General features: G+C 44.4%; 1 protein-coding gene across 4 annotated transcripts; it reads left to right on the forward strand.

Moving 5' to 3' along the window:
• Positions 1–1,081: 1,081 nt before the first annotated feature.
• On the forward strand, positions 1,082–4,884 carry LOC107192016 (ADP-ribosylation factor 1). 4 transcript variants are annotated; one of them, XM_015581193.1, is made up of 5 exons: positions 1,082–1,469; positions 2,351–2,522; positions 2,679–2,788; positions 2,989–3,114; positions 3,318–4,884. In XM_015581193.1, exons 2-5 carry the CDS (start codon positions 2,375–2,377, stop codon positions 3,480–3,482), a joined length of 549 nt encoding a protein of 182 aa, XP_015436679.1. In that variant the 5' UTR covers positions 1,082–1,469; positions 2,351–2,374; the 3' UTR covers positions 3,483–4,884. The 4 variants fall into 4 exon arrangements, with proteins under 4 accessions (XP_015436679.1, XP_015436686.1, XP_015436693.1 ...); XM_015581200.1 differs by having other exon boundaries at positions 1,082–1,240; XM_015581207.1 differs by having other exon boundaries at positions 1,082–1,187.
• Positions 4,885–23,865: the final 18,981 nt, after the last annotated feature.

Below are 23,865 nucleotides of genomic sequence, written 5' to 3' on the forward strand. Positions count from 1 at the left end.
GTAAAACTGAAGAATTTCGTAATTCCATAATCACACTCAGAGAATCATTAGTTATCATATATTCAGATAAGGGCAATCAGGTCTGAAATTTTTATTTCTTCTCTTATCTGTCTTAATATGACTTTGCATATATTAAACTTATTATGCAATTCTAGGAGGTCGAATTAATTCTAGACATTTGGCTACCATTGTTGAAACTGTCATCGTATACATTAGATTTTGGGCTTGTCTACATAGGTGACACCAAAAAGTTAACATTACTTATTAAAAATTTATCAAGTACAGTTATTATTAACACCTCATTAGACGATCATTTAAATAAATTATTTTCCATAACAATATACACTGCTTCAATTGTATACAGTATGCACCCACACATTTAAAATAGAACGTAAATTTAAAAACGAAGACTTTGCGATTGATCACGAGGAAGGAAAATTGTTACGTACTAACATTAGTGGAAGTTGCTTTACACTTACAATTTCCTTCCAACCAAAGTAAATGCATTAAAGTAAATTGAATGCTGTTAATATCATTGCTAGCTTTAATTGTTTTATCTTCATGTACAGGAAACCAGGACAGTCTGTCGAGACATTAGAAATAATAACTGATATTCCGTATAATGTGGAAGAGTGTGAAATTTCAGGAGAAGGAACATTAGATGAAAAGTATCATAACCCAGGAGTATAAATGAAAACAAATATACGTGCCTATATAAATAAATACGATTGCAAGTTTTAACAGTTTTGTTCAATTCATGCCAGCGACTTCGTATGAATTGAAAAAAAAAATATGATTTCAGATTTTCCCTCTTTCGTGTCTAATACGACCTACTATATTTAAGAGACTTACCCATCTACAAATATCTGTGTTCACGAGCGTAAGCCTTTTCTACGAACACGCACGGTTGGCTTACCCAGCTTACACTCACCCACACACTCACGAAATTTTTGATGACTTACCAGAGTCGCGGGCGTCAGTATCGCCACCTGGTGAACTAAATTCGAGCCACCGCGAATACTGTACGTCACGTGACCGGTCTAACCAATCGGAGAATTTCGAGGGCCCTATACGTGGCATAAGGCATGAATCCTTTCCACGTCCGCCATTTTGACATACGGTACTTTTCAAGAGTGTTGGTTTTATGTTTTATCGTTTCCCGTGAAAATAATCTTTTTTACTGAAACGTAAGTAACGCAAGTGGCTTGTACGGGCGGCCTGACATTACGGGAAGCACACGGTAAATCAGACGACGTTTCTAAGTAATGGAAGTTTGAGCGGGGAACCTTTGACGATTCGCTGGGGAGTAGGTCGAAGGTGACAGACAACCGGGTGTACGCAGTGGCTTCGCAAACCGCACAATATCTTCCGCCTTGCTCGCAATACCTCGGTATTGGCGTATTAGCTAGCCGATCACGTATCAAAAGTGCATAGATCACCGACGAAACACTCTAGAGTGATCCCCGACGGTATGCTAGTCCGATAATCATAGCGATGTATTAAAATGAGAATCAATAGCGGGCAGCGTGAGCATCTCGTGCGTGCTTCTACACATTCCTATTTTTTTTTCTTTCTCTTTCCTTCGTTTTCGTTCGTTAATCTGAAAAATCGACGATTCGCGTTATTCGGGACGGTTTGGTCTTTCTTTTCTGTTTTTTGTCGCACACTCCTCGTTAATGTGCAGGTTAGCTTTTTCGTCTTTGTGTCAGCAGCGTATCGGTACTTCACGCATGTTTCTGGTCCGTTCGCTCCGTTTGCGTCATTTCGGTGTTTCGCGGGTACGTGGATCTTTTCTTTGGCCACCCATACTACGCGTTTTCTTTTGATCGTAGCGATTGTTTTTTTTTTCTTTTTTTTTTTACCCCATAGAAAATCTCTCGTCTCTTTTTCTTTCATCATCGGAGTTTAAAGGCCCCGACGTATTGTTGCACGTCGATTAGTCGTGGCATCGTAGACTCGCATATGTCAGGCATAGTTATTTCTTCGTAGACTAATTTTAACTACGTGTATCGGTGATGCAAAGTTATTGTTTCGTGATTACGTGCCTTTTTTTCTCTGTATTTACCCGCCTGCAGATGATGCTCTTGCCCCCATATTAATTGATCTGTATCTCATTCTTTCTGTGTATGTTTGTGCATACTTTTGAATAGATTTTACACAAACTTAGGAATTGTTTAACATTATTTTGAAATATTCAGTAGCAGCTGAATGAATAGAACAAAGAGAGAATAAAGTTATGATATATGTATATATATACGTGTATTCGAAATAAAGTATATGTTTTAAGAATTTTGATGTGCGATGTGCTTGAAATGTTATTAAGTTTGTTATGCGTCATTTATTGTTACAGGTATATACATAATCAACACCAGCCATGGGGAACATGTTCACAACGTTATTCAAAGGCCTCTTTGGCAAAAAAGAAATGAGGATTCTGATGGTGGGTCTTGATGCAGCTGGTAAAACCACAATTCTGTACAAATTAAAATTAGGGGAAATTGTTACTACAATTCCCACTATAGGTAAATATAACATTTTATTGTCATTATATTTTTTTTTTTAATTTTTAGAATTTTGTATTTCCTATGGTTTCATTATTATCTTAACCTTATTAAGTATATTCGTAATAACAGGGAACGGTGCTATACAGAGTACTAATGATAAATTAAAAATTTTAGGTTTCAATGTAGAAACAGTCGAGTACAAGAATATAAGTTTTACTGTATGGGACGTTGGTGGCCAAGACAAAATCAGACCTCTCTGGCGACATTACTTTCAAAATACACAAGTATGTAAACCACTGATTCGGTACTAAATTTTTGCACTAGTTACATTAGATCTAACATAAAGCTGAACAAACTTACGTAGTCCCTTGCTTTTTATGTAGATACAAATGTATATAGTCAAAATGTATGTTTATTTCATAGTTTACTTGAGACGCATATGAATTATAATGGACTTGTATTCATGGATTGAACCTACTTGCAGGGACTGATATTTGTCGTTGACAGTAATGATAGGGAACGTATCGGTGAAGCGCGCGAAGAATTGATGAGAATGTTAGCAGAAGATGAACTTAGAGATGCGGTACTCCTTATATTTGCTAACAAACAAGTGAGTATAGACTCGAAAGTATTTATACACTTAAAGACTTGTGTATAGTCCATTGAAATATAGTAGCACATAAAGCATTTAAAAATCTAACGCGTATGTTTGTTGTGTAAACATATGCTATGTGCATGAAATGGAGATGTGCCAAGAAAAATATAACAATTAAGCCGTGACCATAAAAATAAATCGATCGATGAATATTTCAGGATCTCCCAAATGCAATGAATGCAGCAGAAATTACCGACAAGTTGGGCCTGCACTCTCTACGTAATCGTAATTGGTACATCCAAGCAACGTGTGCCACAAGTGGAGATGGACTTTACGAGGGTCTTGATTGGCTCTCCAATCAGCTCAAAAATGCCAATCGCTAATTGGACCGTTATTCTGTCAACATTCAGTTGCTATATTAACATCATAAAAAATCAGCTGCACACCTGTCCCCCCCCATGAATGAGTAATAATATAAAAACAAAAAAAACAGAGGTAACACTAAGTGCAAACTGCAAGATCGTCTTGGATCTTGAGTGGAGGGTGGAAAGATTATCGAAAGTTGTCATTGTGCCAGGAAGTTTTGTCGGGGGGAGGGGAGTGGGGAAATTCGGCCGGAAGCACACATTCGAACGGCCACACAGGACTATTTGCCTTGTGCAACTTATTATTATAATTATTATTATATTAGCATTATAGTTACACTTTTTACACAGAGATACCACGAGAAAAGTGGAAAAACTTGGAAGTAATTGTATTAAAGTACCTAACTCTGAAACATACAATACACATTTGATTAATTAATAATTTGAATATCTTTCGACAAAAAAAGTTTACGAACAACAAAAAAAAAAACCACAAGTGAAGTACCCACGGTGTTGTCAGTTTGAATGCGTTGGACATACTGATTATCATAATGTAGCTGCATATTGTACATTACATTATATAAATACGATGATAAAAATGTGATCAATAGATGAGAGAATGTTGCTCTGTCCATTACATTACAAAATGTCACATCGGATCACCAGTTGACATGAAAAAAAAAAAGAACGTAATGATGCAGTGAGTGGTAACCGACGGTGCAATGACTTACTGTTTCTAGTTACAGAAGTTTGTTTCTATTTTTTTAAGTTTTCAGTGGTATACGTCGAAATGAAAAAAATATGATGAAATGCAAAGCAAAACTATACAAATGGTTGTCTTACTGCTTGGTTATCGGCAGGTGCAGTTACTGCACCCTCCTTCACCTGCTCGCGATACAACGGTTAGCCAACCAGGTATATCTCAGTGTAAAAGAGATATCATTTATTTATTGCACCTTGATAAGGTAACAAGAAGAATTAGAATATTGTCAACATTCCGAAATTATGCATCGATCGTGGCGGGAAATGCAGATGAATCATTTGAGAAAAGAAAAAAAAAGGTAAAAGAAAAGACGCTGAAAAAAAACGTGTGAAGCAAAAAAAAGAACTAGGAAAGAACCTCTCGCAAGCAACGAGAGATAGGCCTCGCAATTTTTAAGCCAGCAATTCCGTACTGGCATGGCGATCCGCCAGATGAAGCCATTTTTGCAAGCCCTTCAATCTCCTAATGTTTTCCTTGTCCTTTTAAAAATACATTGTTTTTACGAAGTAATATTCCCCTAAATTGATCAAATCGCCTTTCCCTCCTATGCGAAGATTCGTATAATTATATATGAATGTTTAAACAATTTGTGAAATATACTGTAATTGTGCTTTATGTAGTCTATATGTTATTTGCCGTTGAAAATAGTTTTGTTTTTGTTCTGGCTGATTATATATATATTATATATATATGTATACATAGAATTATAGAGTCCTCTCTACAGGATGCATGCATACTGTGCAGGGAATGACTAGGATAAAGGAGTTTCTGCACTGATACAAGAAAAACCATAAATATCATGGAAATATGTATATGTATATGCATATATGTATATACGTAATGAAACGCATATATACATACATAAATATGTATATACACATACGTACCATACATAATACATGCATATTGTTACATACAAAGAGGCAAGCACACACCTCTGTCCTCCTAGTGACTTCGTGCTCGGTCTGCACGCATCCCTTGTTCAGACGATGGTACTTCAGTTTCACACGCACGATTACATTTCTTTATTTCTTTTGTTTTCTTTTTTTTTTAAATTACAACTAAAGACTGCGCACCGCCCATACCGCATGTTTCATTTAGCCACTTAAGTTCTCGTTTCTTACTTATCGACTAATTATAGGTTTAGTTACGGATAAATCATGAATTATAAATTTTTTATTCTTCCATAAAAGGAAAAAAATAACGAAATTTGCGTAAAATCTTACAAATTAGCAGTAAAATTGTGTGTGACAAGACTTTTCTTTCGATTTCCGAATAACGTGTGTATGTTTAAACGTTTAGAGATAATTATGGACTTGGACGAGGATATTATTTCCCCGACTCTGTCAGAACAAAAATAAAGAACGTAATATTTAAGGTGTACGATAACGTTTTATTACCGACACCGCGGGTTATCGGCTTATTAATCAGAATACAATTACTGTCGTAAATTTGAGATATTCTGTTTGTTGCATCGATAACGAGCCTCAAAGTTCATAGAACTGTTGCAAAAAAATTGTACGCAATACTCATTATTATTCTGTGTTTCATCAATTCATTGCACGTATACAGGGTGTCCTAAACTTCATTTCTCTATAGAGTTCTATAATTATACAATAACATATTTTATCATTATCTGTATACTTAATGATTGTATAAATTTCAAAAGCAAAGGTCAACTTCGATTTTTCCACGTTCAAAGACAACTTTTACAATAATATTTAACAATTGCACAGGATCGTCTCTTTAATTACAGAAAGCATTTCGAACGATAAAGCCGTGTGGAACACTGTATATAAAAACGTCATGGAAGTGTATAAACATTATTATGTTGTTTCCTTCTCGTACATTTCAACGTGTGCATATTTGCTTCAAGTCCCTCTGGTTGTGTTTCGTAGAACGGTATATTTACTACACACAGAGTTAGGTTATCGATCACAGTCGATTCGGAATCGATACCAGAATATTCATATTGTGCCACAATGCATTATCGCCGCGACAACGATAAATGGGTTAAATGCTTATAAATTGCATTCATGACATCGCACCCATGCGCGTGACCTCAGTGTCGTGACATTTTCTCGCGTCGTAACCTTCGCCGTATGAGTAAGTACTCAATACGGTGTATTGTCATTCGACATCGACTGGAGATTATACGCGCGCACTAATGAATCCGGTTCCATTAAGAGTGGATTGTTCGATAAATATATTAAACAAATATAATAAATAGCTTTCATACCCGCGTATGTAGAACGGTCGTCACCACAAATCTCGAGATGAGTGATCTCTGAATTGCATGATCCCTTAATCATAGGTTGTGTCGCCTGTTATAAGAGCCCTGATTTTTCACTGGAATTATGAAAAATAAATTTCTGCATTATACAACTTTCTATGCGATTCGATTTCTATCGTAGATGGACCACGATTCGTGACATTTCAAATAATTAAAACGAAAAAATTAATCTTTATCGTCTATGACAAAGAAACATTGGGTAAAAATATTTTCCCTTATGGGGAACTATAATATCGATACGGAAGATGTATTCTTTTCCTACGTTCGAAAGATGCAATTGGGAAAAAAAGATGGCGCTGTCAATCAAATATAGGCCAGAGTTTGTTATTCCATATCTATTCAAACGTACTTCCTATCCATCATGCTTACGGTTCCCGCGCGTTTGTATGCCATCGCGGACGCGGACGTGCTTGTGAAACGGCGCAAACCCGGTGCCCCCCTCGTATTTTTAGAATTATTAACAACCTGCGAGAGAGTAACGATCACGTATTGAATGTCAGACGAAGCTGTTTGTGATAGATATGTCTCGCAGACGGCGCCAGGCAGGCATCTCCACGCCGGCAATATAACGAACCGTTCGGATGCCGCTCGTCATCGGGTGGCCTTTCGGATCTCTCGCGGCGTCTTCTCGCAACCGCCACGTAAAACTGTTCATCGGCGAATAACAAATAGCCTTAGCAGAGCTGAAGGGTTCCGCCGACTTCCGAACGGGCAAGGTAAGTGAAAACATCCTTCGCGGAATGGTAATTTGTTCACGGAGCAACACGCGTACGCGTAAACCTTCCGAATAGTACTGATTTAAAGACTAGGACAAGGCGATGAATCGAAATAGTTAACGAAGATATTTGTTATTTCCAGTTATCCTAACCTTACCCGGTTCACGAGTTCATTCGTTTTTTGTTTCACACCATAACACTTCACTAGATTTAAATACAGTTATTACCGTTGTCAGTTCTCGAATACAAGTCGGTGTCCTTTTAAAAAGGCTAACCCAACATCTCACTAGCAATTGCAGCTAGCTACGTCAGGAGTCGAATGACGCGTTTACATTGGTGGTGTAGTTCTATGGTTTGCTATAACCGGAACTGTTTCCAAAGCACACAACTTTCGTCCGAAAATCTCTACCTACCTGGAATAAATTTACCAAGTGATAGAAGACTTTTCTTCTACGTCGCTTTTTCCCCTAATGGAAGCCGAGTTTCCTCGCGAGTGTACAATTTCACCCTTGTAAAATTCGAGTGTCCCGGGAGAGTTTTGTTATTCGAAATAAAATTTTCTCGAACCCTGCCATCTGTACGTGAACGCGAGCGTTCGTGAGCGAGCAGTCGTGCGTACATCTGACAAAAACAAATGGTACACAGGCAGTGGTCGAACTAGAAGCAGAGAGGCTGTTCCTCTCGACCTCAGCTTCGAACAATAACGATCTATGGCTAGGGCTTTCAACATCGCCGGATCCCGATCAGGATTATAAGCGTTCGAATGGCAAACGAGATTCGACTTGCTTCATCATCGTCGATTGTGCCACGCATAATGTCTGCTGTCTTGTGCGTATATGTATATGTGTATGTGTGTGGCGTGTGAACGCGTAATGGACGACGAGAGGTTGGCGCCAACATTCCCATCCATCGGACACCGGCGTGTATATTCGCCGCGAGAAACATTGAAGCGAACGTACTTACACACAGAGCACAGTGATAACGTGACGCGGTCGTTTGTGTAGGTGGTTGTGTGCGTGCGACATATTGGAATTATAAGGTGAATTAGCCGCGTGTGATGTAGGTAAATCCATGTTGGACAGCAAGAAATATATGTTTTCGCGTGCCGGCGTTTTAAACATAGAATCGCCTCTTGACATTTTCCCCGTTTTTCCAACCGTCGACGACGATCAGACGCGCGCCACGCATTTTTCTTTTCTTTTTTTTTCCCCTTTACTTCTCGCCACGTCTTCGGCCGGCTATTGATGACTGTTTGGAATAACGGACGGTCTATATTTATCTTCCACTCGCCTTCGATGAATATGCACAGGGTGAGAGACAAACGTGACGGTCGAATTGGGATACAGGGGTTGATTCTTCGCGAAAAAGACGTCGAAAGTCGAGGATAATGTTTTCTGCGAGTACAACTTTGGCGTTGATGGAATTCACGTCCGAACATATGCTTGGTGCGCATGTCACAGAATGGGACCAGAAATGGGCAAATTCTTTATCTGAACACAAAGTTTTGAGTAAAAGATAAAAACAGTACTTCGCTATTTTTAATCGATTGAACGTGGAAATTTCAATTTCTATAATAGAATAATACTTCTCCTTGAATGAGTAGACACTTGTCAAACAATTATTTAATCTCACTAACTGTTTAAAGGTTAGGATGACAATCTTAAAGTACTGTTGCATTTTGAATAAAACTATTCCCAACTCTGAACAGTATTAGATGAATGTTCAAAATTGATTTTCTTTTAAACAATATCTGGTATACAAACTATTTATTTTTCCATTTCGATTGTCACGTAGAATTAAATCACAAGTTTATCTGTATCCAGTATGCATATACATATGAGGTGACCTATAAAAAGTGTCAGTTAAAATATTCCTAAAATTATCGTCTTTATGAGAAACAGACAAAAGAAAAGTTTTTATTGTACAAATTATACAATCTGTTTCCATAAAAGGGACATCGTGTTTTCAAGATCGTTTAAAACTGAACTCGATTTTTTTAATTTAATCGTGCATACGTATACATTTGCAAACGGTAGAAAGCGGAAGTGGGTTTACGAGCTCGATAAGATTTTCGCGAGTGATAGTGACTACGCGGGCCTACGTGATTTACCGATCGGACTGGCGGCGGTTCAAGCGTTATATTTATTTTACAACCACGACAGTCACGTCGTTCGCCGTGAATTTAGTGATATTGGCTGTCGGCTACGGATATACGCGATTTGAGCGATGAAATAAATTTAATCCGCAAATGACGATCGATTCGGTTCAGTGGTTCGGTATCGTGAACGGTTGATCGATCGGAATGCCGCAGTATCAAGGGGACACGATGAAGTTATCGATCGGGGCACCCAATACACCACCGTTCATATATTTAAATTTCCCGCCGTGAACCACTTCAACCACGTGGAGAGATGATGTGCAAAATCACCAACAGTGATTTATCACGATCACGGTTGTGATTTAACTTCATTCACAACCGTGATCGTCGTTTCTTTTTATCTTGAGTAAATTTGCTCGTTCTGATCGGTAATTCTTGATCTTTAAAAAAACTTTAATGAATTACTTTACCAATTGTGTTTTTAAAAGTCAGGAGGAAAAAAAAGAAATTCTAAAAGAATGATTTGCTAGGTAATATATAGATTAGTATTTATAATCATTAATTGAAAATATATTGGAAAATAGGAAAGCACACACTAACCTTCAAGGGATGTATGTTTTCACCCCGAAGAACCGAATATCAGTGAAAACGAAAAATTGCCCGATGCTTCTGTCGAGGTTCCTTACAAACCTGTGAAGTTTAACAAAAAAAAAAATTGGAATTTTCAATGTACCGAATATGCCCCTGTTCATTCCAGGATCCACCACCCCGTTCGGAATTTCACGTCGGTGGCGGCGCAACAACAATCTGGCCCCGGGACTTGGAATAATATTTTCCCAATGTCCAGGCGGGAAAATTGATAACCGCCGCGCCGCCACGTCGATGGGAAAACACAGACGGTCGTGTAAACTAAAACAGTTTATCGTACGTGTACGGGTAACGAGCGAGCACAGAAAGCTCTCTCTCGGTCGAACCGTCCGAGAATTTTCGTGAGCACATTTTTGGCCGCCCGTGATTCCGCGAGGACAAAATGGTCGTCGTGTCGAACGGCGCTACGATAGATGAAGAGAGCGAGAAGGAGAGAGAAATCTGGCGGAGAAATGTTTCCGCAGCGTTAATGGCCGCGCACGTAGATGTATTACTCTCGTTAAAGTTTCAGCGTGAACCCCCAGTCGAAGCTTGGGTTCGACGCCGGGGGCTAAATATAAAGGTTTCGGCCGAATAACAACCGATTGCACGCGGCTGACGAGGATTTTTATATTCCGTTTCTCGAAAGTGCGCTACCCGATGTCCTGGTGAACGGAAAAATATTTTGAAATTAAGACCCAACATACCTTCGCCGCCGTGTGTTGTCCGGAGTTTTCGTCAAGCATGCACAAGTGTCGGCGACGTTCTTAATGTTCACACCGTGGAATAACGTTTCGATGGTGTAAGTCACTCGATGCGTGCTCCGGAAATTTACATAAACACGCGGGCAACCCCGGCTAAAACGCATTCACCATAAAGCACGGAGGGGATCGACGGCGGGCGAGGCGCGATGCAACGACCCCGCCGGGCGGTCGTGTGGGACGAATAATGCCGCACGACGGTATGTACAATCGAATTCAGTAACGTTGGTTTTTAGACGCATTGTTTCACCTCAACTTTGGTGATCCCACAACACAAATTACAGTAAACTCGCGATAATTGCTCGCATTTCGGGCTCTGTGGATGAGCAGATCTAGGAACGAGTAATTATCGAGGGGTAATAGGACATCGCTCGATTAATTACAGTAAATCCTCGATGAGTGTTCGAAACCTCCTCTACACTGACAAGAAAAGGTCCACAGATGTTACGCTGACTTTTGGAATGAGGTTTAGCACACTGTTAGAGCTTGGAATTCTGAAGCCAATGATATTTTTTTAGCCGCATGTTTTTCTGAACTTGTGACCGACTAATCGCGATTTGCTGGAGTTTATTAAAGATTAATCACGACTGGTTGACATCTAACAGAACAGTGACAAAGTGAAAGACGTCGTCCAGGTTGTAAACGTCATCGAAGTGTTTTGGTGTTACTGTACTCTGGAAGATGATAATCTCATTGGAGCATCGGCCGATATTCGAATGCATGTATGCCAACAAGGCGTGGACTAATACGGATCCACGGGAACAGTAATATGTTCGCCGGACGCAGAAGGGCGAACGCGTGTTTCTGCTCCGGGCACGTAGGCCACACGGGATCGATCCGTAGGGTGTGTTTGCGTTTGGACCGATTTTATGCACATACATTAAGGACAGATTATTTACATATGTGTATTTCATATTTATGCACTGATCCCGTGGCGGTGAACCGGCTGGCAAACTGTTCGAAGTGTGCGTTTAATTCTGATGTTGAAAGTGTACATTTTGGTCGTAGATCAATGGCGAAAGTAGACGATACATGGGTATGGAGTTGGAGAACCGTGAAAAGTGGATACATCATAAATGATGTGCAGAATAATTTTACTCTACCTGATAAATCATCGCGATCCAATGCTTAAGAAGCTAAAGATCCAGAGTCTCAGAGCCCAAAGATCCAAAGCCTAAGAACCCAAACTACTGTATATGCATTTTGATTCATCAAACTATATACGAACGCGCTCGGGACAAAGAATTTCCAGCCAATTACTTCCGACGGCATAGAAAACGCGTTCACGAGGGCATGATTAATTAATTGTCGGAGCGGAACGCCGGTGAAAGCCAGCGATCATAACAAGCTGACGTTTCGCGAGGGTCAGTGGGTGTGTTCGTTTTTTTGGTATCCCCCTGGTAATGTTTCAGGACGTGTTTCGCGTGATCGATACCACTACGAATCCATGGGGATCGAACCGTGAGGCCCCTTGAAGGTTTCTCGCGGTAGCTAGTGTTCGACGTACCGTGCGTGTGTGTGTGTGTGTGTGTCTGTCATGTGAAGATTATAAATTGATTGTTATTGGAGCGATAACGTTAAGACGGTTACCCTTAACACTGTTATTTTATGCTCACGTTCCTATGGCCGTATAATGTAAAGCATAAGGTAGACCAGAACGAGCCTGATAAAAGCAAGGATAAAGGATCCTGGAAATCGGTAGATGAGAGATGGAAAAGGTGATGACACGACGAAGAGGAAGAAGAAGCGAAGGGAAAGATAACCAGAGAACCGAACGAGGCGTAGAGAATGGAAAAATATCGCGGGACGGCTGGTAAACATCAGGGAAAAAGAGGGAGGTGAACCCGTGCACGTTGAATACGTGGGACGGATAATACTTCCTTGGCGCGTGTAATGCGCCCGTCTGGCGGCGCCGGCGCCTGCACGCCTCCTCTCTGTTCCATTCCCCGCTTCCATCTCTGTCTCTGAGGCGTATTTATAGTGTATTATTATTGTAGTATGTTTACGCGGCGTGACATAGATTTGATGTGACCAGATTTGCAAAACTCCGCCGCGAGGGACTGTGTGTATACACTTCTAGTTTCGCCTCGGTGACGAAAGTCGATTTGCAGGATTAAGGTACGTCTCCACGTGATAGCAAAAGTTATGATTTTCGTTATCGTGACACTGTATGCTATTATAAATCAATGTCACGATAACGCGATACAGTAATGTCTCTGAATGATATTTATATATTTCTATCAATATAATAAAACATTTCATGTTTGTATATTAATGTCTAAAATTCCGAATTTGCATATAAACATCCGCAGTGTAATTGTAAGTTTCAATTTTTTCGTTGCTCGAGTCAAAACAGCTATGACCTATATAAGCTAGTTCGTATAACGGAGGTTCCGTTGTCTCGCGGTTTTCGGCCCACCCTGTACGCAGGCGTCGCGGGCGGCATTTTTCCCCCTTTCCGCAGCCGGTGGAGAAACGATTTCTCCGCGTAACCGATACGTTGTGACTGGCGTGGGGGCGACAATAACGAGCAGAATCGGTCGCGATTCGCCGCGCCGTTAATTAAGTGCTCGACCGCGCAGAATGGACCATGCGCGCATTCCTTGGGGACTCAATTACCGGTCCTGCGACACGGTTTCCGTCGGTAATCGACGACCAATAACGGCCAATTTACGTCCCGACGGGAATAATCGAATAGCTCCGGGGACGACATTAAAGGCTGGCGTGGACATAACCTCGAACCGAGGCACGCAACATTTTTGCGCACCTGACGACTCGTGTTGTGTGAATCTCCGACCATGTACAGGGTGTGACAAAAGTGTTGTAGGTCTTTGAAATGGGTCATTCGTGAGGTGACTTGTAATAAGTTTTTCCTTCGCGAAAAAGTTCTCCGAGGCTTTGTTAACGAGATACAAAGGAAAAACCCCGACCAATCACTCTGTCTGCTTTGACGCCCTACCAATTTTACTGACTCGCTGTCATCTTGGTCCGTACTATAGAACGAGCCCCCCTCCCCCCTGTTCGATGGTCCGTCCATCCTTGCACTCGTATATCTCAGTTGTACACGGCTGGCTACCATCGATAAATCATTCAGGTGCGCCGAAGGTATGCGGGGCTTGACGTGCCCGATGTTCGCCACGCATCTCTCTTCGCGGACGGTTTTTTTCCGTGTGTCGCTAAATGAGATTTGAAAAGCGCGGGAAGATCGGGATCGGTGTTGTGAAATTATTTTGAATTTAGTTTGTTTTTCTTTTTATCTTACGTTAATCCAGCGTACGATATTGTGGTGATATACAATTGGAGAATGTGACCTACTTATCTTCGAAGGTTTTAGGGGTCTGAGAGACCAAAGGGAAGGATTTACTTGGTACCCCTTGGGTCAAGAAGCTTTAATTTAGCCTGGTCTTTGGAGTTTCTCGATATCCAGACTTCAGGTTCATATATTGCGATCTTTTCGTGGTGTCCACTAGCTCTCGAAGCTCCAGGTTCATATCCTCAAGCTTCTACCGAGTCTGACGTGTTTGGTTTCGTCTTCTGCGATCTCTTGCTAGTCTTCGTTGGGCCTTACATACCTGAGTTCGTTTTTCTACAGCCTAAGTATTTAGATTCCACTGGGTCTTAGGTATATATGGGTTTGTATCCGGTGCTGATCTGTATCGCTCGTTACGTGTACATAGCGCGTCGCACCTTACGACCCACAACTAGTCCCCATTCCTATCACACGTATCTGCCTGTCCGCCCTACAACTCGACGCTGTGCTCCGTCGAGCCCTACGTGCCTCTGATCGTTCTCTACGATTCACAGATGGTCTCCATTCAACGACTATATATTGGTAATCCTATCCCGTGAATCGGAACCATTCTAGTGTTTATCTGATCCCCACGTGTCCAGAACCACGATTTCTCGACATCCACGGGTGTCTGGTATCCGAATCTACTCGACTTGTTTAATATCATTTGTCGAGTTACACGAGACTTTGCTACTCCAGTTCTCACGATCCCATCCTGTCTTTCGAATTATGGGTGGTGACTAACCAGTCCCAATGTTTTTACGACACTATCAATAAACGTCTTAATCGACGTTTAGAATGGTTCTGATTGAGAAAATTACTACCATCTAAACTGGTTCCAATCAAACATACCTAGACGTTGCTGTATCGAAACGAGATTTCGTTCAGAAAGAAAAAGGGGCCACACCCGTTCAACTCGAGGGGTCCAGAGCTTACGAACCCATTCTCAAAAAGGTGTACAACGCGCCTTGAATGTGTCACGTTCGGAACACCCAGCATGCGCACCGAGCAACGGCCTCGGTAGCGGCGACATTCACCAAGAAACCGGGCGTTTTACCTGAATGGAACCGTCGTCGTCGTGTCAGCGGTATTTTCAAGAAACGGCCTCACCGGTGTCGGTGTCACCGTGAAGCAGCGCGCGGGCAGGTGTCTTTCAGACAAGGCGCCGGAAGGTCGTAAACCGATTCATGCCACGAGGTTTCCCGGTGTCACATACAGGGTGTCCCATCTAACTTGAACACCGTCAATATCGTTCGTACAGTCATAGAATACGGTCCTAGATCCGTAGGACCCAATAGAGATCATAGGTACGAATAGTAGGATGCACTTATGACCCATTTTTCTTCGAAGTTTTTAGGGGTTTGAATGACCCCAAATGGTTTGGTGGGTCCAAAAGGTTCTAGGTCACATACGTTTCGGAGATCTCGAGAGTCCATGGGGCCTCAAGAGATCTGTTTAGGAATCCTGTACACTATCATCTCACAAAATCCCGTTAAAATCGAAGTCGGACAGTCTTTCTCTTGTTGGTAGAAAAATATGTCAAATTGACACACGGAACTCGCAAGTCAACAACCCCGTACACGAGGAACGAACGCTGTTTCACGTATCGTCTCCCCAGAACGTTCGAGTAGGTGGGCCATAAAAAGAAATCGCTTTGTCGTGCGGCAGTGTATATGTACCTTGCGCGATTAAACGTGCTTCCGCGCTCGACACAGGGATTATCCATGCCCCTCGGCCAGACCAGGTGAAACACCGGGGTGCGTGTTGGTAACTTTATTCATCGGGTTCGGGGGCACCCTCGGTCCCCGCTCAGTTTTTCGTAGAAACCGGGCCATTGTCTCGGAGATTAATGGTCTCACGGGGACCCCGTTCCTTCTGCCCGGCGAACCGGGGGAACCCCCGGAAGATTTCGCTCCTTTGTGCCTCCCTTCCTTCCCTCTTTCCCCACCATTCCTTGCTCCCTTCCTCCTTCCTACCTTCCTTTCCATTACTTGCTCCCTCCCTCCTGCTCTACCTTCTTCATTTCCTCCCATCTCCTTACACACCCTTCCTCTCTCTCTATCGACCTACCCTCCGTCACCCCTTCCCTTAGTCCCTCCCTCCCACTCCCCCCATCCCCGCCATGACTCACTCACTCCCTGCCTCCTTTCCTTCCCTCCCACCCGTTGCCCCCACGTCCTCGGGATCCGACGGTGTGAAAAAGATAGGGTGGCCCTAGGGGCCCCCATTCAAACGGGCGAAATTATGCGCCAAGGGTGGCTGGTTTCCGTTCCGTTCGCCTTTCTCCGGGCACCTCCGGCCTTTTCAACGCGGCACGCGCGCTACAGGTCCTCGCAGGAGGATTTCTTAATTGGCGGATGAAATTAATCACACCGTTGCTGTTCTGCCAGCCGAACGTGTTTTGGGTCTTTTGTGAACAGACGCAGATTAGGGACGATTTCACGTGAGTCGTGCATCACCTTTCGGAACATTCGCATGTTTTTCTTTTGTTTGTGTCCTTCGAATGAGGACGCGAGCTTTTGAGAAATTACGCAAGTGTGCACGGTGATGAAATATTATACGTATACTAGACTGCTAACTCCCCAAATTTCGCTTAAATGAAATGTCTTCAAAAAGTATGTGCCTATTAAAATGTCTCATTCTGCACATACGCAGAAGCAATGTGATAGGTATGGTTAATACCTATTAAAATTGTATTATGAAAAATACATTTTGTCAGACTAAGGATAAGGTTGTACTACTGAGCAAATAGAACAGACGAACTACCTGAAACGTGTTTGGATTGGAATCAGGCGGATAGGGGCAGAATTCAGAAGACATATTGGGGAATAAATCGATCACGTGTCGCCGATTGGATTTTACTGATTTTTTAACAATAATTTCTATTGGTAATAAGAAATGCTTGGATTCCCGTAGCCACCGATATCTGTTTCAGTCGCATTTGACCATTAGTTTATGAAATATTTAATATTGAGTGCCGTAGAGCTTTCGAACACCTATAGAGGATTTACTATACAATAATACAATAACTTCGTTCGAATGATTGAACGGAAAGTTCATTCCGACAACGCCTTGCCCGTACAAACCACCCAAGGATCACCTCTATTCACCGCCGCGACGAAAGATCCCAACCGAGGGATCCACCAAACAAAAAGACGCAGAGCGCGCGAACGGAGCACGGGCACAAAGAGCACGGAAATGATTTATTTCAATTCTCGATCGCGGTTATTCTACTGTCGCCCCTGGTGGCGCAGCATGGAAAGGAAAGGTAGAGAGGGTGGGGGTAGAGGATCATTTGCGCGCTGGACCACACGCACAATGAAACAAGAAGAAACCCAATTACTTCGGGGAATCATTGTGGGACCGAGGGGGGGCATTGTAGTGCACCTTCGGGGGCTTTACGATCGTGAATTCTGACGTTGCATCTTGCGTTTTCGCAGGTACACTACGTCTGACAGCGGAAAAAAGGAGGTCGACGGAGGGCCTCGAAGAAAAAAACGGGGGGAGTTGGAAAGAGGTGAGACGGCGTGGGTAAAAGGGATCATCCCGACCTGGACCATTCACCGTGGCTATGACAAATCTAATAGATCCTCGCCGACTTAGGGCTCCCCCATAAGGGGGACCTGCTTCCCACTAACCTAAAAAGGAGAAGAAAAACCACCGAATAGAGGGGGAGTAGGTTCTATTGAATGGTAGATGAGCGGATGTAACGCTGCATTCGGTTGGACCCTTCGCTGTCCCTTCTAACAATGATATCCTCGCTCTGCGGCGAGCAGACCAGAGAGACCGAGAAATAAAGTCAAACTCCACGACCGAACGAACGAACCACTAACGTGGGGTGAGGAGGGGGGAGGAAACCTCTCCACAATGGTTATTGTCGGGGCCGCAGCGAATACGGGGGAGAGTTCTGTATTGTCGGCGCACGCCAAATGTGTATCCCCCTTACGGTCTGACACCGACGTTCACGCCAACCCCCCCCCCTCCTCTCCTACATTATACATTCCTTCCTTCGCAGCGCCAGGCGTTGTGGTTTTCTTATTGCCCCGCGTATTGCTCCGACCTACCCTCCAGCGCGACTACGGAGCGCCCTCGGCACAGTGGGACGAACCATGTAAAAACTGCGACATGGACGAAAATTTCAATTTCGGATTTGGTCTTTTTTTAACTATCCCAATGTAATCCTTGGACATTAACGAACAAGGTGTGTACAAGGTGGTAACAATACAGTGCCATACAAATATTGAACGGTTTTCTTTTCAACATCCTGTACACGATACTTTCGTCTATGCCAACATATATCTCACCAAGTTCCCTCGCTATTTTACCACACCGCCAAACGGTTAAACGGAACACGAGAATCCGACACGGCTAGAAGATTAGGAGGCTTCGACGCGTAAACGTCGCCGCGAAGAATCACGGTTCGTCGTCGGATTAGGAGGATTTTATTGGCCCCGCGGCGTCTGTGTGTCCTCCCCAGTGTCCGTGAAATAAAAAGATTGATGTACAAAACGTAAAAGAGAAGAAATCGTCCCCAGTCCTGTTTGTCCTGGCCCCGTGCGGTCCGACAGGAGGTTCCTCCTCTAAGTCGCGAGGAAACAAAATCTCTTCCCCCCCCGTAAAATTCGTCTCGAGGCGGAAGATACATTTCTTGGAAATGAATTCACGTAGCGTCCGTCCACGACGAATGTGCATCCGGCTTAAATGGCCCCCGGTGCAGAACGAAGAATGCCGCGCCAGGTATCTCACGTGGAATCTGCGAAAGGCGTCGTCGTCGGGTCCCCTTCTCGCCTTCGAACGACGGATGCAGCAGCAGCAGCAACAGCCTCGGGTCGATCTTCGCCATTTTTCTTTTCTCACCTTAAGGCCTCACACGCACACGTTCTTCCCCCTCCCCCCACCCATCCCCCTCCCGCTCCTCGCCCTGTGCCGCCAGCGAACCTAACCTCTCCCTCTCCACCCACCGACCACTCCATTTGTCTCTGTTCCGGCCGCTTTCCCTGTCGTTCGCTCCGTGTTCTCCCTTCTTCTCGCGGCCGTCCGTCTCTTCTCTAGTCGACCGTGCGCGTTGCACACACGGGGCAAAAAGTGTATTATAACGGCCGCGATCGGGAACGGGGGCCCGTAGCCAGGCCGCACGATGTCGACAGACTGTCCTGGCGAATTTTTACAAGCCGCTTAGCAATTAGTCACCCCCCTCCCCCACGTCTTAGGGACGATTCCGTAAAGAGTTTGCCCGGCTACCCCCTCCCCCTCCCGACACTCCGCCGTGTAACGATGAGCGATATTTATCGATGACTGTATACATCTACTTTTAGTATTAGTTAAGTGGAATATGGTGTGATATCATGTAATGTAGAATAAGAAAGCATAATTTCAGGAAATGTGAAGTCAATTTTTGTTAAGAATACTTTTTAATGGTTTATCCTCGTGACAGCATCTAATAAATAATCAGCATCGACCCACGAAGTGTGGACGCCCGTGGAATCCAGTGACCCAGCCGTAGGAGCCTAAAGGTTAGTCATTATAGGATATCCAAATAAGGTCGTGTTTCAACTGTTTTTCGGTATTTCAACAGAATTCCCAGATATACGAACTCGCGCAACGACCGATAAATGCTTCCATGGGAATACACATCAATGAGCCTCGGGGACACCAGCGTGAATGGAGCCGCACGATTCCCTTGCGGCCGGGTTCTCATTCGGCTTGTTGTTTCGCGACACGCGTCGAAATGACGTGGACGTTAAATACGTTCGACGCGCGTACGATGCAAATCGGCGACGACGACGGCGGTTGCACGCGACTTGCATACGTAACGTACGGGTTCGCAGTTATCGCGTGTAATCTATATATTCGCGTGTCGATGGTACGTAGCTCAAACGGCGTCGCGGCCTTCCGAATTCGCCTTAAAGGTCTCGCCCGTAAGACCCATGGACATCAATTACGTCTGACCTTAACTTTCATCTGGACCTAAAGCCAGGCTACGGTTTGGTCTGTGTGTATGTCTTTCCTTTGAAATTGCCCAATTAGAGGACAGAATGGTATGAAATGGACTGGTTTGACATTGAATCAGGGTACACCTTGAATTGTCTATGAAAATTTCGAGTGAAGCTGAAATCACTCATGGTCTTTGAGCAACCTCAAAGAGAAACAAACGATTTTTGTATTTGAAAATAAAAACACATTTCGATCGAGTGAAACTGAATTTGTTTCATGAACCCTTTCAGTACCCACAAGACGAAATATAAATAATAAATTCTCCTACAGAAAGTGACGAATATATAATACTTGTAATATTTATTATATAATACAAAATAGACTTCACTATAAAATTCAAAAGAAAAGTGTAAAATTATCTCTATTTTTAGAAAAATATGTGTGAATTTTAATAAGTATCTTCAAGAATGCATATTTCCCAAGGTATATCTAGATGATACACAGAAAAAGGATAAGATACTAAGAGGGTTAATAAACAGCGATTTTTCTTTCGACCAATGTGACCGGCTGTTTCGCATCGTGGAACCCAATAAATAAATAACAAACCGCGGGGAGAGTGTGGGTGAAACGAGACGAAGAGCTAACAAGAAGTTACGTTTCATGCCTGCCACTCTTCGATACCGGTGTATTTCGCTGTTCAGTGGTGCACAAGATGACGTGTGGTGGTAGTGGTGTGCCGGCAGCCGGTATACACGCCGGTGGTGGGAATCGTGGTAGTGGTGGTGACCGTCTGTGTAGTGGTGGGGGGAGGGGAAGGGAGGGGGGAGCACCCACACGCGCGGCGCGCTGTCGCACACCTCTTGGACAGAGGCACAGTCATTCGCGACACCCACCGCGATCGAGGTATCACACACCGGACGACACGAGTTCCCCTTCGGTGGACCCTTGTTTCGCTTTGCTTGTCTTTCCTTCGCGTATATCCTATATCTGGACACCAGAACCAGAGTGTATTAAGTCACACTATCCAAATTTTAGAGAAGAGCAAATCAAAGGTGCAGAAAAACCTTGTAATTCTGGAACGATTACCGGTAAGAATTCAACGAGAAACAATCACTACCTTTGAATTATTGAATGGACCTAAGACAAGTCTCGATATAGTAGAAATGGCGTACATTCCATTAAGTCCCTTATCTGTTAGAATTTACACTGTTTTGCTCGGAACAAGATACGGACATAATGTCACTTTTAAACTATTATATTAAAAACTACACGATTTAGTGTATCACGAAATAATCTGTACCATCGAAAAGAGTGACAGATTTCATACGGGAAACATGTAAAATGTCATTTTTTTTAAAAACCGGACTTTGTACACTCTTGCTCTGGGGTTTAGATACATGCATCTGGCCCGCGTCGCGTCGCCCAGGAGAAGATTATCGAGAAACGATCCTATTCGGTCATGCATACATACATACACACACATATATATATAAAGTCCACCACTGAGAGAGAGAAAGAGAGATAGAACGCGCACTTGCACGATAACGCGGTACATCGAGCACGTAAACTCGGTACGCACACACTCGGGGGATATACGAGGCACGGGTCCCGGTGCAGCAGCGTGCTCGGCTATCCCCATAAAAGCGACGGACTCGACCGGCCTGCGGACAGTTGTCATCGTTGGCTACATCGGCGCAACGTGTCTCTCTCTCCTCGTGGGGGTCATCCGAGTCGTGCACACAGAATTTCGCGAAGCATCCCGATCGCCCCCCCCCCTCCGTGCTTGCGAACCGTCCTCTACCTACATATAATCCCAGTCGAACGTGTTCAGCCGTTGTTACACGGACGGTGGAACCATGAAATGACACACGATCGCGACGACACCGCGATCAACCGCCAGTGAATAATAGGAGAGGCGTCGTGGTGCCTGAACGGAGGTGGATTTCTCTTGCCTGTACTGTTCCGAGACCTGTGCCGCGTGTCTTGGGGGTAGAACCGAAGCGATTTCGCGAAACTGAGAGAAGAGAGAAAACGGAAGGAACGATAAGATGGATCTGTTTGGTTGGTAGATAAACACCATCGATTATAACGGTGCGATCGTGCAACGAAATCTCTCACGCCTACAATACGATTTCGATTTTACCTCGCGAGGGCAGACCCCTTCCCTTGGTAACACGGCACGTGGTTGAAAACTATTATAAGAGAAGAGGAGAGGCCGGATGATACACGGCGAGTGCAAGCGCCAGACAGAACGACGCTTCCGCGGCCGAAGACGTGGTCCTGTCTCGTCTTTCGTGTGTGCGTGTGTATGTGTGTGTAAAATAGCGAGAACGTTACACACAGTGACTGAGTGGAGGGGGGAGGGGGAGCGAGCGAGGGAACGGCGAGCGCATCGGCTGCTGCTGCTGTTATAACACGCGTACCGGTGGGGCGAACGCGCGTGTACGTACGTACGTAGAGAGAGAGAGAGAGAGAGAGAGGGAGGGAGAGCGAAAAAGCGAATCGTTGTGTGGCGCAAGCGCCAAAGCACCCAAGAAGCTTTTTCGAGCGAGCCAGCCAGCCGGAGGAGGACGGTGGTGCCGATGATCAGATACATCGGATTCAGTGGCGGCACGGGCGGTAGAGAGCGACTGGTCGAGTATAACACAGCGTCCCACCAGTCAGTAGTCACTCACTCACGGCTAGTCAGTCACGGCAGTCACGGCAGTCACGCGGCCGACCGTGTCAGAGACGCGCACACTCGACCTGTTGTTGTTGCGCGGTTACCGCGTGGATAGAGGGCCGCTTAGGAACGGTCGGTGGTAAAACGGGTGAAAAGAAAACAGACGAGCCCAGTGGTTGGAAAACAGGGTGTTTCTAATTGAAAATTCGCGGCAGGGGAGACGTCGGTCGAGCGAGTAGAAAATTGGAGGAGTATTATAATATACCCCGCTGTGTGGATATACCGGCGGCGCGCGGAAAATCGCGAGAGAGAGCCACTCGCGCAGGCGCGATGGACGGACGTTTCACGTATCACGGGATTCGGTATCGTCGATGATCATTCGATACGATCCGGCGACGAGCACACCGGACCCCAGCAGCTCTCTCGATCTTCATCGCGGGGCTAATCTGGTCGGTGTTTGGACGATCGATCCTGACACCTCCCCCTCCCCTCACCCACCTTACTTCCCCACCCTCCCTCTACCCTGTCTGTGAGATCATTCCTAGCCGGTACGTACGGATTCGAGAGCTCCGTGGAGAATCATCGGCGGTGTGGTGTGTAGTAATCCGCGCGCGCGCGCGCGAGTCTCTCGGAAGTTATACCGGCGGCGGGCGTCGAGAGATACGGACACGGGACGACGACGCGTACGCGCGATCTAAGGTAAAGGGGAGGGGGCGAGGTGGCGCGTGGAGGACGGTTAGTTAAAAACGGTAACAGAGGGAAGAAGACGCAGAGAGAGAGATAGAGAGAAACGACAGAGAGCCACACACCACCGCGGTCTTTCGTGTCCCGTCCCTCTGGTCGCGCGTTCGAAACTCGTTGCCGTCGTCGCCGCTCCGTTGCGTACCGCCTTATAAAACGCCGCCGCGCGCAGTAACACAGAACGCGCGACGAACCAGCACGGTGGAAAGAAGAACGCGGGAGAGAGACCAGAGGAGAGGACAAGCAAGCAAGCAGCAGTCCGTGTACGAACTGTGTGCGGCACTCTCCGGGTAAAAAAGAGAAGGAAGGATAGCGAAAAAAACAAAAGAGATATCGAGAGCGGTGAAAGAAGAGAGAAGGGAACGTGCATAGACGGATCCGCGGGACCCCAAGAGAGAGACGGCGTACGAAAGAATAACGATCCTGCGTGTGTACACCTTAGCCTATTAAGCCGTCGGATGCACTCGTTGAACGTGTCTCTCTTGAACGGTGCACGAGTATATACAAGCTCGCGCGC

The sequence above is a fragment of the Dufourea novaeangliae genome, unplaced genomic scaffold (assembly GCF_001272555.1).
Source record: "Dufourea novaeangliae isolate 0120121106 unplaced genomic scaffold, ASM127255v1 scaffold7, whole genome shotgun sequence".
Taxonomy (NCBI): domain Eukaryota; kingdom Metazoa; phylum Arthropoda; class Insecta; order Hymenoptera; family Halictidae; genus Dufourea; species Dufourea novaeangliae.

What these genes read in the sequence shown, in the direction of transcription:
- LOC107192016 (XM_015581193.1), top strand. Translation starts at nt 2,375, where the DNA reads ATGGGGAACATGTTCACAACGTTATTCAAAGGCCTCTTTGGCAAAAAA. An exon ending in TACTACAATTCCCACTATAG is followed by an intron (nt 2,523 to 2,678) that starts GTAAATATAACA and finishes TAAAAATTTTAG; the next exon opens with GTTTCAATGTAGAAACAGTC. An exon ending in TTATATTTGCTAACAAACAA is followed by an intron (nt 3,115 to 3,317) that starts GTGAGTATAGAC and finishes TGAATATTTCAG; the next exon opens with GATCTCCCAAATGCAATGAA.